The 15,690-nt window shown below is 39.8% G+C and overlaps 1 protein-coding gene across 5 annotated transcripts in view; it reads right to left on the reverse strand.

Annotated features, from left to right (window-relative positions):
• SLC12A8 (solute carrier family 12 member 8) overlaps positions 1-15,690 on the reverse strand; it is a 142,358-nt gene that overhangs the window by 15,575 nt on the left and 111,093 nt on the right. For all 5 annotated transcript variants that reach the window (XR_009350922.1, XM_059162936.1, XM_059162938.1 and 2 more), the window contains 3 exons: positions 13,480-14,125; positions 1,366-1,454; positions 676-793 (listed from right to left, as the gene is read on the reverse strand). Coding sequence is in view for 4 of the 5 variants with exons in the window: in XM_059162936.1 (XP_059018919.1) it covers positions 676-793; positions 1,366-1,454; positions 13,480-14,125 (853 nt within the window). In the remaining variant the exon portion in view is untranslated. The remainder of the gene's footprint in view (positions 1-675; positions 794-1,365; positions 1,455-13,479; positions 14,126-15,690) is intronic.

The raw sequence follows: 15,690 nt of genomic DNA on the forward strand, positions 1-15,690 counted from the left end.
CTTTTCTATTTAAAGATTTCTTGTAGACAGCATATAGTTGGATCACAATTTTTTTATTCAATCTGACAATCTCAGGGTTTAACCATTTAACTGGGAATGTTTAGACCATTTATATTTAGTGTGCTTATTCATATGGCAAGGTTTATATAAGCCACCTTGCTATATGTTTTTTGTTTGTCTCATATGTCCTTTATTATCATTTTATTTTTTCCTGTTTTATTTCAATTTGAGTACTTTGTAAATTCAATTTTATCTTCTTTATTGGCTTTTTAGCTATACTTCTTTGTTGTATTTTAATGGTTGCATTAGGGTTTGTAGTATATCTTTTTAAGTTATTATGGTCTACCTTTAAGTGATATTATAGTATTTCACATTAGTATCAGAAAGCTGAAACAGAATATTTCCATTTCTTTCTTCCAACAATAAAATTGTTACTAACAATTGTTAGTAACAATTTTATTGCCATATGTCTTCTGGCAACCAACAAGTTGTTATTATTTTTTATTTGTTACCATCTGTCTGCATGTTATATTATTCCTCCTAGACTATAAGCTATTTGAAAATGGGATTGAGAGCTGAGTCAGTGTCAGCATTTAACAGGTGCTCAAAATACATTTTTCAATGAATGCTGAAAGAGAAGAAGGGAGATGGTAGCAAAAAGGCTCTGCTGCTTACCAAGGTGAAGCCCTGGACTGGCCCGACCAATGTAGAAATACACAACGGCAGCAACACCTATGTTAATGAGGGTGTAGACCCACTGGATCACAAACATGATAAGAAGAGACACAAAAGCCTGTGGAAACAAAGTAGGAAGGGAAAATCATCTAACAGTTTATCACATGGTGAGCAAGCCACAAGGCCAGGGCCATAAGAAACAATAATAGTCCCTCTCATCAACCTCTGATCACTATAAATTCTGAATAGTTGAAGTTCACATATAATTCTTATAATTCATAATTCATAACCTCACTTAAGCAAATATTTGAGAAGACACAGGCCTGAAAGCACCCTGTAATCAAAACTATCAATAAATAGATATTCTACCCTAGCTCCTTGTCCTACTCCTGCCTAGAAGAAACAAATTAGAGTGAAATTATGCTAATTTGGTATACCTAAAAATTTAGAGACCCAGAGGTTATCATAGATGATTAATTATTTTTAAAGTAAACCATTGATTAAAATAAGTAGTTCATTAAATATAATCTTGCCATTTGTAAACTCATCTAAATTCTAATGTAACACACTTAAATCACATTGCTCCTAGTCAAGACTCCTTTCTCCTCTCCCCTGTACAGCCCCCTCGATTGACATTTCTATCGGAATTCTCTTCTCAAGGACAGTTGAGAAAAAAATGAAGTTACTCACCCCTAACAGGGAGACCCAGGGGTTGCACAAGTGGGTATAGAAAGAAGTTGGTCTCTGGATATCTTGGAGCGGAGACTTCAGGAAAAAATCTAAAAAATAAATGAGCCAAATCTTTGGTTACCAATTTGTTACCAAACCCTTTTCTATTTTTATGAACAAATACCTATGAATTCTTCTCCTCCAATTTTTTAACTCAGCTTAAAAATAATTTCCATTCACATCAGCCATCAACTCCCTCGACCACACTTCAGGTTTGCTTTACTAGTAACTTTACACTTCTAAATCATGATCTCAATCTATCTACCTCTGCTTATCACCTCTTTTTTCCCCCCCTTATTTCTCTGCTGTCTCTCACCCCAACTATTCATAGCCTACAAAGGGATCTTCAGTCAATTTGTCCTACTATGTTTTTGCTTTCTATCACCTACCTCCTCTTTTCACTACCCTCTTACCTAGCTAAGATTCTATGGTCCAAGACCAACAGTATTCCCTTGCTTACCTCACCTGCTTCCACACTTCGGCATTCCCCAGCAGTCTTATACCTAACCAACTCATTCTCCTACTCTCTGATGTAACAAATTTAAAGCTTCTCCTCTCAAACAGAGATTTTTTAATCTCTCACACCAAATCTACCAATCTACTTGCATCTGTACCCTCTCTTCTGTCTTTCTTCTTTTCACAGTGGATGAAGAGTCCTTAAGGACTGACTAATGCACCCCTTACCTAAGGCATACCCCTCCACTTGTGCCCTGTTCAAGGGTTTTGCCTTTGCATCATCAATTTCTCCATTCTTTACTCAATCATCCCCATCAAAGGCAAATATACTGTAATTTCTCCCACCTGAACAAATACTTCCTAATCTACTCCTTAGTTACTGCTCTATTTCTTTATCTTCTTTATAGCAAAACTCCTCACAAGAATTGTCTAGACAGTCTCTACTTCCCATTATTTCCTCAGCTCACTCTTAAGATTGTATATAACATTCCACTAAAACTACTCTTCCTAAGGTTGTCAGTGACTTGAAACTTCTCAAATTCAATGGTCCACTTACATTCCTCATTCTACTGGACCTTTCAGACAGTATCTGACATATATGATCTCTTTCTTCTTATTGAAACACTTTCTTCTTTTGGTTTCTAGGATACATTACTTCCCTGGTTTTCCTCCTGTCTCACTGGCCACTCCTTCTCAGTCTCCTTTGCTGGCTTACCACCCCTTCCAACTCCCAAATATTGGAGTATCCCAGCATTTATTTATCCCTGGCACTCTTCTTATTTCCAAATATATTCACTCCTAGTCCCAAATGCTGATGTTCCAAGTTTACAACATCATCGATCTCTCCCTTGAACTGAAGTTTTGGGTACTTAGTTGTCTTCTTAATATCTCCCCTTACCTAACAAGCACCTTAACATGGCTAAAGCAGAAATCTATTCTCCCCAAGTTTTCTTCATCTGAATAAATGATACCACAATTCACTCAACTCTCCAAGATTTATCCTTAACCCTCTTTCCTCACACATAAATCTATTCCAACTGTACTTACTGTTGATTCTACCACCAAAATATATCCAAAATATGACCACTCCTTACCACTCCCATTGCTTCCATCCTAGTCCAAGCCATTTTCATCTTTCATCTGATTTAATAAAGTGTGTTCCTACAGTAGAGACTACAGTCATAGGACATTTCTCAGGATCTCTGGCAGTGAGGTGTGATCACATGACTAAGTTCTCACCAGTGGAATACAAACAAAAGTGGTGAGTACCACTTCAGCACCAAGGTCTTTGAGAGAACAGGTATACCTCTTCTCTGTGCCTGAAATCTGAACATTGTGACTGAGTCTTGACTTTATATGACAAGGTACTAAGGGATAATAAAGCCAAAAGAATGGAAGGAGCCTGAGTCCCAGAATCAGTGCAGGGAGGAGAGCATTCCTAGACTATTAGTGAAAGTGAGAAATAAAGTTCCATTGTGTTTGAGCCACTTTATTTATTATTATTATTATTATAGTTTACTCTGCCTTAGTATATATCCAACAGGCTTTGGCTCCTTCTCTTACCTCTCTCCATACAATACATTCCTCACAAAGCCAGTGATTTTTTTTTTTTTTCTTTTAAGTGAGCTTTCTGAAGGCTGAACCTGATCATATCACAACCCTGGCTTACATGGTCCTACAGGGCACTGACATTCACTTTCCTCAGGTACTCGCCTCCTACCTCTCTCCCCTGGCCCACTCCTCTCAAGTTACTGCTGGACTTCTGCTGTTCTTGGAACTTGCCAATCCTATGCTCACCTGTACTTTTATACATGTTATTTCTTCTGCCTGGAACTCTTCCCCCACATCTCTGCATGGCTAACTGCTTTATGATTAGAGTCTCCATTAAAACATCCTCTTCTCTGGGGCACTTGGGTGGCTCAGTGGGTTAGGCCTCTGCCTTTGGCTCAGGTCATAATCTCAGGATCCTGGGATCGAGTCCCGCATTGGGTTCTCTGCTCACCGGGGAGCCTGCTTCCTCCTCTCTCTCTGCCTACCTCTCTGCCTACTTGTGATCTCTCTCTGTCAAATAAATAAATAAAATCTTAAAAAAAAAATCCTCTTCTCAGAGATATCTTTTCTGACAAACCTGTCTGAAACGGTACCCTTTCTCCCCACCGTCGTCTCTCTATTCTGTTACCCTGCTTTACCTTTCATCATAGTAGTTATCACTTACTGATATTATGGTGTATATATATATTTGTTTGTTTAATATGTGTCTTCCCCTACTACAATGCAAGCTCAAGGACAGCTGAGACCTTCTATGTCTATTCAGAATGTTCCCTCACACCTGCAACGGTGTTTGAAATGTAGTAAATGCTCTACATATGTGGCCAAATGAATAAAGAACCCGCCCTAGCCCCCAAAGTAGTCTCTATCCTTTCAACATCTATCTGCCTTCATCACAGGCTTCCAACTATTATACTTATCTTTTGTACTTCCATATCTTGAGGGCAATGACTGTCTTTTACATCTTAAATGTACATATTAAATGCCAAGATTTGGCATTTAGAAGTTTATGTATAGGAAATGATGAGGAAGTATCTCCTCAATTGTGGATTAATATAAACTGCCAAAGTTTATGACTGATTTGAATTAATGGCTTTATTACTTTTTTTTAAAAGTAGGAATACTGTTCATTACCATTCATTAAATTGTACAATTTTAACATGCCCAAGGCATGATTCATTTTTTTCAGTTATAGGCTTAGTGAAATACAGTTGCCCCCTTGGTTTTTAAAGAAGGAACAGCATTGGTTAAGGACTTAGATTTTTGCCTCTCTGAGATGTGTGAAATGTTAACCTCACCTTTTCGCAGTTAATCTTAATCTCACACAACCTCAACTACCCTGTGCCTAAGGAAATCGAATGGGTGTGTATGTTTTCCGAGGAACCTGGGGGGAAACAGAAGGAAGGGGTGTGCCCTCCAGGCAAGCACAATGAAGTTTTATACATCAGCAATGTGAGAGAGAACTCCTGCAACGATGCTCAACTACTGTGAATAGGCACAACGAAGCAGGCAGGCAGTTATTCAGAATTCTGAACAACTATGGTTGCAAAACCCTTGGATAGTGACTAAGATAATTTTTTTTCTCCTGTCAAGGGTTTTGCTGAAAGAAGTAAGTCTTACAGACTAGTGTGGGAGGAGACAGTTTCTCATGTTATAAATTCTAGAATAATAACCAAGAAAGCAACTTTACTTTATCACACCTTACTTGCAAAACAAACAGGTAAACAAAACCACACATCAGGCATGTTAAAAATATCAAATATAATAAACATAATTATGTGTTTTTAAAATAAAAAATTAAATAATTTTATAGAAGTGACTTAAAATAAATAGCAAACATCTCTGCAAATGTACTCCATATCTTTATCAGAATAAATAAACACATATTTCAGGTGTGTGGACTATAGAAATGCACAAGAATGTGCATTTCTATAGTCCACAAAGGATCATGTTTCAAGTTCATGTGGTATTTTTTTAGTTGTGGTATTAATTAGTAATATAATTATTCTAACCACTTTCCAAATGTTGCACATTTATTTCTAATTTTTTATTAACACAAACAATGTAGCTATGACAATCTGGAACACATCTGATGGTTTGTTGTTTGGTTTTGTTTCTTTGATATACAATTCCTCCAAATAGATTTACAGTCAGGGCAGTTAAATAGTTTTATATTTCTTGTCATAAAAGATCATTCTCCAGAGAGAAAGAACCAGAGATGTTATATCAACCAAAAAGCAATAATAAAAATCAAAAATTAAAAAAGAAGAAGAAGGAGGTGGGGAGGAGGAGGAGGAACCAGAGGGACTGTTAGCTATGGTAATGTGAAGAGGTCAGTGAATTCTCTTCACAAGAAGTAAGTATACAACCGGACAAAATAACAAAAACCAATCACTCAGGGCTCCACAATTTACCAAATGAAGACAAATAATTAAGAAATATTTCTTTTTCAAAATCTGCTGGGACTGAAAGTGAGAACAGTGAGAGCCTATGGCTTGGCCTCCTGTCCCTATCCCAGTGCTTACCAGTGTGGAGCTAATCAGAAATCAGCAGTTTTGCTTCCAGAGGGAGCAAACCTGAGCTGTGCCTTTATAAGCTAAATGTGGTGAGTACAGTAGAAAATTGAGAGGGGAAAGCCCTCGCTTTGCTAGCCTGAGGTTGTGGACCCACCTAGGGCAAGCAGTGGGTCAACCAGAAATTTGATGGAAAGATCTAGAAATGAGAGAGCCACAGAAAGACTATATCTCCCTGTATTTCCCTTGGCTAACTGGAAAACTATGCTCCTTCCTGAGGACACCAGAGAGACTGGCAAAAAGTAAAATCCAGGGGAGACTGGAGAACTAGCTGCAACTTTGACTGCTCCCAACCTACACAGATCCACTGGCAGAGGGTGGAGCCTTGTGGGCCATGTAAACTCAAGGGCAACCCCCGGAAGCCAGGCTGAAAATTAAAAACAAGAATAAAAAAACCAAGTAAGAACATCAGAATCCACACACCACAGAAGAGAGAGATTCCATAGTTCAAATCCAGGAAATTTACTAAAACAAACAAAAACTTGGACATATATATCAGAATCAGGAGTTGCCTCACTGTATTACTTAAATTGTCTGTTATTCAACCAAAAATTACAAGACATGCAAGAAATGGAAAACTGACCCTTCTCTGGAGAAAAAGCAATCAAAAGAATCTGACTGAGTGGGCCTGCATGTTGGGTTTAGCAGACAACGACTCCAAAGCAGCTAGTATCATAAATATGTTCAAAGAATAAATAAAAATACATTGTCAGGGGCTCCTGGGTGGCAGAGTTGGTTAATTGTCTGACTTCAGCTCAGGTCAATCTTAGGGTCCTGGGATCAAGTGCCATGTTGGGTTCCCCACTCACTGGGGAGTCTGCCTGTCCCTCTGCCCCTCCCCCAACTCAGGTGCACTCACTCTCTCTCTCTCTCTCATTCTTTCTCTTTCTCTCTCTCTCAAATAAAATTTTAAGGAAAAAGTGATGGCAATGACTTTTAAAATAGGGGATACCAACAGAGACATACAAACGTTAAAAAAAAAAAAAATGACAGGCTCAGGTCACCATCTCAGGGTTGTGAGATCCAGCCCTGAGTCAAGTTCCAGGCTTAACATGGAGTATGCTTATCTTTCTTCCTCCCTTTCTGCCCCTCCCTCACTCTCATGCACACACTCATACTCTCTCTCTCATAAATAAATAAATCTAAAAAAAAAAAATAAGCAAATGAAAACTCAACAGTTAGAACATCCAACAGCAGCAACAAAACTTTACCATATGGGCTCAATGGCAGATTTGAGATGGCAGAAGAAAATATCGGTGATCTTGAAGATAGATCAGTAGAAATTCTCCAGACTGAAGGACAGAGAGGAAAAGGTGGAAGCAAAAAGAACAGCTTCAGAGATCTGGGGGCAATGTAAAGTATCCCAGTTAATGTTCAATTGGAGTCCACAGAGACGGGAGAGAAAGAGAAGAGCAGAAAAAAGATTTGCAGAAATAATGGTCCCCAAATTTGATAAAAAAAACTTTAATCAGCAGATCCAGAGGGAATGAATCCACTGGACATGCTTCCAGCAATGGTGTACATATACCTGATTACCACAGATCTACTATTTTTAATTTACATTTTTGATAGCTTAAGTAATGTGCAATGATTTCTTTGAATTAATGTGATGTTCTAGTTTATAGAAGATACTATCAGCAAGAAGCATACACTTTGTGTAGTGGTTAAGAGCACAGAATCTAAAGTGAATTTGACCTGGTTTTAAATTCTGGGGTCTCATATCCTGAGTAAATGTTTAACATCTCCAAACCTCTGTTAAAAGATAGTAACAATGACTAAATTCTGAGTTTAGATGAGATAATCTGTTAAGTGCTTATTTCAGTGCCAAGAACATGGAACATGCTCTAAAAATACTGGCTATTTTAAACTACCAACAATATCTGACACTTAACAATAAAAGTTTGTTGAATGAAGAATGAATGAGTCTGGGCATTGATTTTTCAAGTGTAAACTGCATATTCATCTGCACACTTCTCTTTAGTAGAATCTGGATTTTGACCTTCCTATTTTTAAAAATAATATGCACTGGAAGGTATGCTTTTATCAGCTGTGCTTGTCAGAATAATTGTTTCCTTCTGTGACACTGTGTTGTACAAATGTTTTTTATTTCTATTTAATCAGATCCTCTTTGTCTTTGATGATGCCTTCAATAGTCAGACATACCTCTCTTGCACAGCTGTTATAAATAAGGAATTCATGGCTATCTAAGGTATAAAATATAGCCCTAGTTAATCTTTTTGATCCATTTGACTTCAACAATGTTTACTCAATAGTGATTTGATTCTTATTATTGTATGACATCTGGTTTGTCACAGATTAGGTTCTTATAATAAATAGTGTAAATGTATTGTACTTTATTGATCCGTGTTTCATATTCTTAAGCTAATATCTTCTCAATTGCACATCAATTTAGCCTTTTCTGAGTGTTTGTTGCATGCTGTGTACTTTGTAGAAATACTGTGATGAATAAAAGGTGGAAAGGCATGGCTCCATCCCAGGACCCTGGATCATGACCTGAGCTGAAGGCAGAGGCTTAACCCGCTGAGCCACCCAGGTGCCCCGAAACTAGTATTTCTTTTCCTTAAGACAGACAGCCATGTAGGCTTGACAACAAATGTGTAAACAAATTTGATCTAAATGTATAAAACAATGTGTTAATTATTTATACTATTAGCATGGATCAAATGTTATGCTTGCACAGGAGAGGAAATCAGGAAAGCCTTGTCGAGGGGTATAAATGGGTATTAAAAAGTCAGATGGATTTTCAACTATAAGTGGGAGCTTTCCAGATGTAGAAGCAGGAGTTGAGGCAACTGTGAAGACAGAATAGCATATGCAAAGGCAGGAAGGAATAAAGAACAAGATGTGTTTAGGGCACTAATCTAAGTGTAACTGGAAATACAGAGCATGGGCTGTCATGAGAAAAATGGCCAAAAAGGTAATATAGGGCAGGATTGTAAAGAACCTTGCAAATCACACCACAGATCTTGGACTTTAGATGGAAAAGATTAGATTTTACTGAAGGTTTTTAAGTAAGAGAGATATGATGAGGGTTTTATTTTAGAAAGACCATTGAGTGGACAATGAAAAAGAGAAACAGGATGTGGGAGAATCGGGAGGCAAGAGTCTGGTTTGCAGATTTAATAAGAGTCTAGGTCATGGATGGGAAGGGTCTGCACCAAGGTACAGACAGTGAGGATGGAAGAGAGGGAGTGGTCAGCAGCTATGACATTTCTACGGTTGGGCAACTGGGCAGCGAGCACTTCATTGACTAAACATTGCAAACTGACCACATGTCTCTCCTGAAAACCCACTAAGAAGACAGAAAAGGAATTAAAAAGGCACAAACCCACAAACATGAGAACGAGAAAACATAAAAACAAGACTTAGAAAATGGAAAGGTGACAGAGAAATGGTAAGAGTAAGCAGAGTAGAAGAGAATGAACTCTAGGAACTACAGAGAGGATACTGGCAAGGAGCAGCCCAAGGCACCCTGGTAGACCCCAGCAAAGTTCAAGATCAGGCAGAGCTGTGTCCCTGGGAAGTGGTAAGGTGCAGAGGTTTGGCTGTGAGCCCATATCTGAAACAGCTGGACAACAAGAGCTTTTCTTCTGCCCACATAGCTAGGTAACAACTCCTTCTTTACCTGACCCTTTTCTCTGAAGAAATCAAACCAGTGAGCGCCAGGACTTGGACACCAGGCATGGCAAAGAGTGGGCGAATGGAGCTAGAAACTAGGGAATTAAAAGAAAGTCTGTATCCTACACAGTAAGGTATCCCTAAGTCCCCTACCTCCCCCTGCTCCCTGAGCGCAAGCAGCCATCTGGGTGAGGCAAGAGATTAAAGGACCCTCCTCTGTAGCAACTAAAGAGTCCAGAGGAAAAACTCTAGAGAGAGCCACCTTTGGGGGTCCTCCTATGAAAAAGCCAGCTTACTCCCTAATCACTCTACAGTGAGGTGCCCCAATCAGCAAGCTCTGCCCAGTATGGGGGTCTTCTAAACAGCTTTTTAGTACTTAACTTCTAAGTAGGAAAAGAAATTGAAAGATCAACAGACATTTTAGTAAAGCCTCCAACATGAGAGAGAGAGAAAGACCAAGCCAAAGAATAAAGGATCTAGAGAACAAAGGTCGGTAAAAAGAGCAGGAAAAGACTAGAAGGAGAATAAGGACTATTACCAGAGAGATAATACAAGCCATTGTACTCATAAAATTAGAATGAGATGATGTTCAAATTTTTAAAAAGGTGGTGAGTGGGGCGCCTGGTGACTCAGTCGGTTAAGCATCTGGCTCTTCATTTCAGCTCAGGTCATGATCTCAGGGTCTTGGGACCAAGCCCCACATTGGGCTCCACATTCAGTAGGAAGTCTGCTGGAGGTTCTCTCTCACGACCCCTTCCCCTGCTCATGCTCTTTCTCTCTCTCTCTCTCTCAAATAAATAAATAAATAAATAGATAGATAGATAGATAAAAAAATAAATCTAAAAACCAAAAAAAAGGCATAAGGACAAATCAAGTTAAACCAAAAGCTCTTAAAAATTAAAACCATGGTAATTGTGGTATAGACTGTTGCTACCCAATCTCCCCATCTTCCTTAGGGAAAAAAACCCCACACAATTTCATTTGAAAGAGCAAAATGAGTAGGTAAAAACATATTTCCTAGCTTTCCCTCTGAGAATTGCTGGAAAGGCTAGCAAAGTAAGTTCAGGGCTATACAGTCAGAACAACACTCAAAATTATAGTCAGAGAAGTTGGGGGGCACTACTGTGGCAGGCACCAAGGTCTAGACACTGAAGTCTGCTGATTTTGAACCCGATTCTGATTCTGAAAGCCCTGGACCCTGGATCCAGGAATGCAGCCATCCAGCAGCAACCATCAGGCTTTTAGAGAGTTCCTTGAAGTTCCCATTTACTCAGATTTTCAGTTCTAATTCCAGATATAAGGGGCTCGTTTGATTAGCAGAGCTTTGGCCTTATGCTGAACTCTTAGCTGTCGGAGAGACTGGAAAACTGAGCATCTGACATCTTCAGTTTTGAGTGTGAGAGCTGTGTTTTGCCTCTCCTCAAGACTTATAACACTGGAAATTCTTCAAACATAGGGAGGTTATTCAATGCTGAGTTGGGAAAAAAAAAAATCTAGTATAATATTGTATCCAAAAAATCTCTTATTCCCTGGATCTGACATAGAAGTGTGATAAAGAGAGAAATTTCAAGATAATAGTTTTGTAGCAGGCTTAGAGAACTCATAGTCTAGACTGGAACAGGATGAGTGCCATCGGACAAAGGGAAAAGAAGAAATGAGTATGTTAAATTTCTGAAGAATTTGAGCACTTGGAAAATAATACTAAGAGGCATTTGATATATATGCCCAAGCATTTAGAGAAAAATGATTTTATAGAAAACTAAGCCAATAAAAAACAAGGCAATTATTAACTTCAGGAAATAGAAAAGGTTGAACAAAAAAGAATGTAATATGGTATAACATATCAGAGATAAGCAATACTTAATCATGATAATATGAATACTAGCTATGAAGTTAATAAAAAAAACTGTGATATAAATACACTCGGACACTGAATGAGAAGTCAGAGTGGCATAAATAAGTTAAAACTTCATCTATTGTAATGAGAAGTCAAAAGATGATAATGCAAATATATTTTTTAGTAACATGAAGGTTAAAAGAAGACGCAACTTTTCAATTAAAAGGGGGATTGGGCATCGGGGTGACTCAGCTGGTTAAGCATCTGCCTTTGGCTTAGGTCATGATCCCAGGGTCCCAAGATCAAGTCCCTCATTGGGCTCCCTGCTCGGAAAGGAGCCTGTTTCTCCCTCTCTCTGCTCCTCTCCCTGCTTGTTCTCTCTCACTCTCTCTAACAAGTAAGTGAATAAAATCTTTAAAAAGGGGGGGGTGGATTTTCTGGGAGTGGGACCAGGGAGCAGAGAAGGGTGCAAGGAATGGTATAGAAGAGTGAGGACTATTATTTCTGATTATGTTACTTTTAAGACTTTTATTTTATTTTATTTTTATTTATTTATTTTATTTTTTATTTATTTATTTTTTGGGGGGGGAGAAGGGGGTGGGATTATGGACATTGGGGAGGGTATGTGCTTTGGTGAGTGCTGTGAAGTGTGTAAACCTGGTGATTCACAGACCTGTACCCCTGGGGATAAAAATATATGTTTATAAAAAATAAAAAATTAAAAAAAAAAAGAAAACTGAAGCTAGTGGCATCACAAAGCTAGACTTCAAGTTTTATTTTATTTTTTTAATAGACTATTTTAGAGAGAGGGTATATGTGTGTTTGTGTGTGTGTGCGCACACATAGGCACATGAGCTGGGAGAGGGTCAGAGGGAGAGAGAATCCATGCATGCACAAAACCCAAAGTGGGGCTTGATCCCAAGACCCTGAGATCATGAGCTGAGCCAAAATCAAGAGTTGGATGCTCAATCGACTGAGCTACCCAGCTACCCCAATTAGGTTACTTTTAATTCCACTTGGCTTATTAAACTTTGATAAAAGTTTATCTTACTTTGATAAAAATAAAATTAAAAATTTTAAATAATGCACCTATCATTAAAAACCTCCCACAAATTTGGAGGCAAAGAAGGAAAAGCAAGTGTATGGGAGAATATAAAGCATTTGTTTTTAGACACATCTTTCTATGTCCCTCTGTCTCCCCTTCTCTGCTCACACTCGTGAATATAGATCTCATGGGGCAGGGTAACAGAGAGAGAAGAAATGAGCTTCAAATTTAGGAGGACCTGGGTATGATGTCCCGCTGTGCGAAGTCAGAGCTTGGAAACTTCTCTGTGACCTCCCTGGGCCTCAGCGTCTTCATTTGTAGAATGGAAAAATGTCATATATATCACAGTACATGAAATAAATAAAATAGGTAAAGCACCCAGAATGTGGAAGACTCAAAATTATGAATTCTTTCTCTCAGAATTTCTCATGCCCTGTAAGCCTCTCTTTGAGAGTCTTTCTGTGTGCCTCCATGTTTGTAGATCTGAGAAAGCAAAGCAAAGCTGTGTTCTTTAGCCATTTTTTCTCCATCCCTTCTTGCCTGGTTTGGGAGAGTCATCTTCCACAGAAAAAAACCCACTAAGGCAGACAGGGTTGTTACATTTCCCCTTCTCTTGAAGGGAAACATTGGTCTCACTTGTGTTGATACTGTGTCGCAGATGATTTTTGATTAAAATGATTTAAATCTTCCATTATCAGCCATAGCTCCCAGCTCTACCATGTAACAGTAGACAGAAATGTCTGTTTAAAATCAACTGTAATGGAGTAGAATTACAAATTCAGCTGCTGTTTTAATATAACTTTAAAAAATAAATATCTTTAAACTTTATTTAAAAAATAAATATCACACAAAATAAACAAGGATTTTACACTCAGCTATCGAGTGAATTGGCTAAGGGCATGGAAAGGAGTTGTGATGACCAGGCAGGTGAGGTCACCCCGAAGGAGGAGACCCTGATGGGATTTCAAGGCACTCACCTTCTCCAGCTGAGATAGGCTGGTCACTTGGCTCAGGGACAAGTTGTTCAGCACATGCTCCTGCAGGCAGAACCCCTTCACTCCTGGCATTCTGCTTGTTCCAGGAAGTCTCCTGGCCCTCCCAGGAGGCAGCAGGCAATCTATCAGAGCCCTCAGCAGGGAAGGAAGCTGGGGACTCGAGGTCCAAAAGGAAGCTATCTTGTAGGGTTTGCTTGGTGGCCTTCCTGCGTTTCCCCTTCCTCCTTTGTGGGATCCTGTCACGGTCTCCTTGGCTCGGCTGGCTATTCTCAAGCTTCTGGGTTAGCTGGAGGAGCTGATCCATGTCTTTGGTGAACTCTAGCAGAGTGCCCTCAGGGAGGCTTCGGGCGGTGTCCTCAGAGCCATAGCTGGGAGGCTTCTCCAAGAGCAGGTGCTCAGAGCAGGGGAGAGCTCCTGTGCCCTCCCTGGGCACTGACTCAGGCACCGGGGGCAGGCTGCCGACAGCCATGGACAGGGAGAAGTAGGAATAGTCCACTGCAATATACGTCAGCATGAAATTGATGGTGACGATGGGGGCTAGTACATTCACCTGGCCCACAAGGACAAAGGCCATGGTCACTAAGCTGGTCAAGAAGATGGCAGCTACAGGGGTTTTATTTGGCCCTTTCTGCAGAAACAAAAATAACATGCAGGACCATGAAATTTTAGAAGAAAATCACATTACATGATAGAAATACAACTCATGATGGCTCAACCACTTCTACTAGGATTCTTACCAATCAGTTAATAACTGATTGCCTACAAACTTGGGATAATAATATTCAACTCATGGGGTTATTGTGAGATTAGAGCTAATGAACATTAAATGCTTGACACAGCACTGACACACAGTTGGCCCCAACACACCATGGATATTGGCTATATTCATAACTATTAATATGGGGCACTAACATGTAGAACTCAGACTTCCCAAGTAGTTCTCCTTTTGTCTTACACTGGGTTTTAGCACCAGTCTTGGAAGTCAAAGTGGTACAAAGTTCCCAGGTATAATGGAGAAAAGGGCCTGAAGAGGAATGGCAGAGCCTGGAAGATGGGACAGAAGCTCTGGCAGTTGTGGTGGGGAAATTGTGAAACTAAACACACACATGCTCCCCCCCCCCCACACTTACACACATCTGTTATTAATGGAGGTGGGTACGGGGGCCTGCAGGAGAACAGGAGTGGAAAACATGCGGTAACTCCATAGACTCTGTCGCTCCACAGAAACTACTGATCACAGTCCCTCACGTGGTTCTTGGGCCCAAAACAGTGATCACTTCTGGGTCCTCATCTTCCTTGACCTAAGACCACATTTACCCCAGCTGATTGCCCATTGGTCATTGAAAGGACTTTCTTTGCCTTTCTCCGCCTGATTTGTCTCCCTCCTCATTATCCACTCTTTCTTAGTTTCCAGGCCTATCTTCTCCACAGCTCTGAAATCTACACTGAAAGTAGCCCAGGGCAGGACAGGAGGGAGATGGGGGTCACAGAGTGATGGGTATTAAGGGGAGCACGTGACGTAATGAGCACAGGGTGTTATATACAAATGAATCACTGAACTCTATCTCTACACCATATGTTAATACATTACACATTAATGGATTGAATTTTAAAATAAATAATTAAATAAAGTAGCTCAGGGCGGAGCACCTGGATGGCTCAGTTCATGATCTCACGGGCTCTGCTCATGGAGCCTGGTTAGGATTCTCTCTCTCCCTCTGTCCCTACCAACCCCACTACTCCCACTCCTACTCAGGCTCTCTCTACCAGAAAAAAGAAAAAAGTAGTCCCAATCTCCATCCTCAGGCCCTCTCTATGCTCTCTCTATATTCCATTCCTAGGTGATCTCAACCGGGCCCCTGACTTTAAACACCAGCTTTATGCTCTTAACTCCCACATTGGAATCTCAGCCTGAAATGTTCTCCTGAAGTCTAGACTTAAATATTCAACTGTCTACTTAACATTTCCAGTTGATGTCTAACAGGATCTCAAATGTTCCAAACCAAACTCTCCCCTCCCCCCCAATTTCCCACCCATCAAATCTACTCCTATAATCTCTGTGTCAGAAAAGGGCAATTCCATCCTTCTGGCTGCTCAGGCAAGCAAAGTTCTTGATGCCTTTCCTCATTGTCTCAATCTCCATCAGCAAATACTGTTAGCTTTACCCTCAGATATACGCTGGATCTAACCACT

Source organism: Mustela lutreola, chromosome 2, assembly GCF_030435805.1.
Source record: "Mustela lutreola isolate mMusLut2 chromosome 2, mMusLut2.pri, whole genome shotgun sequence".
NCBI classification, from domain to species: Eukaryota; Metazoa; Chordata; class Mammalia; order Carnivora; family Mustelidae; genus Mustela; species Mustela lutreola.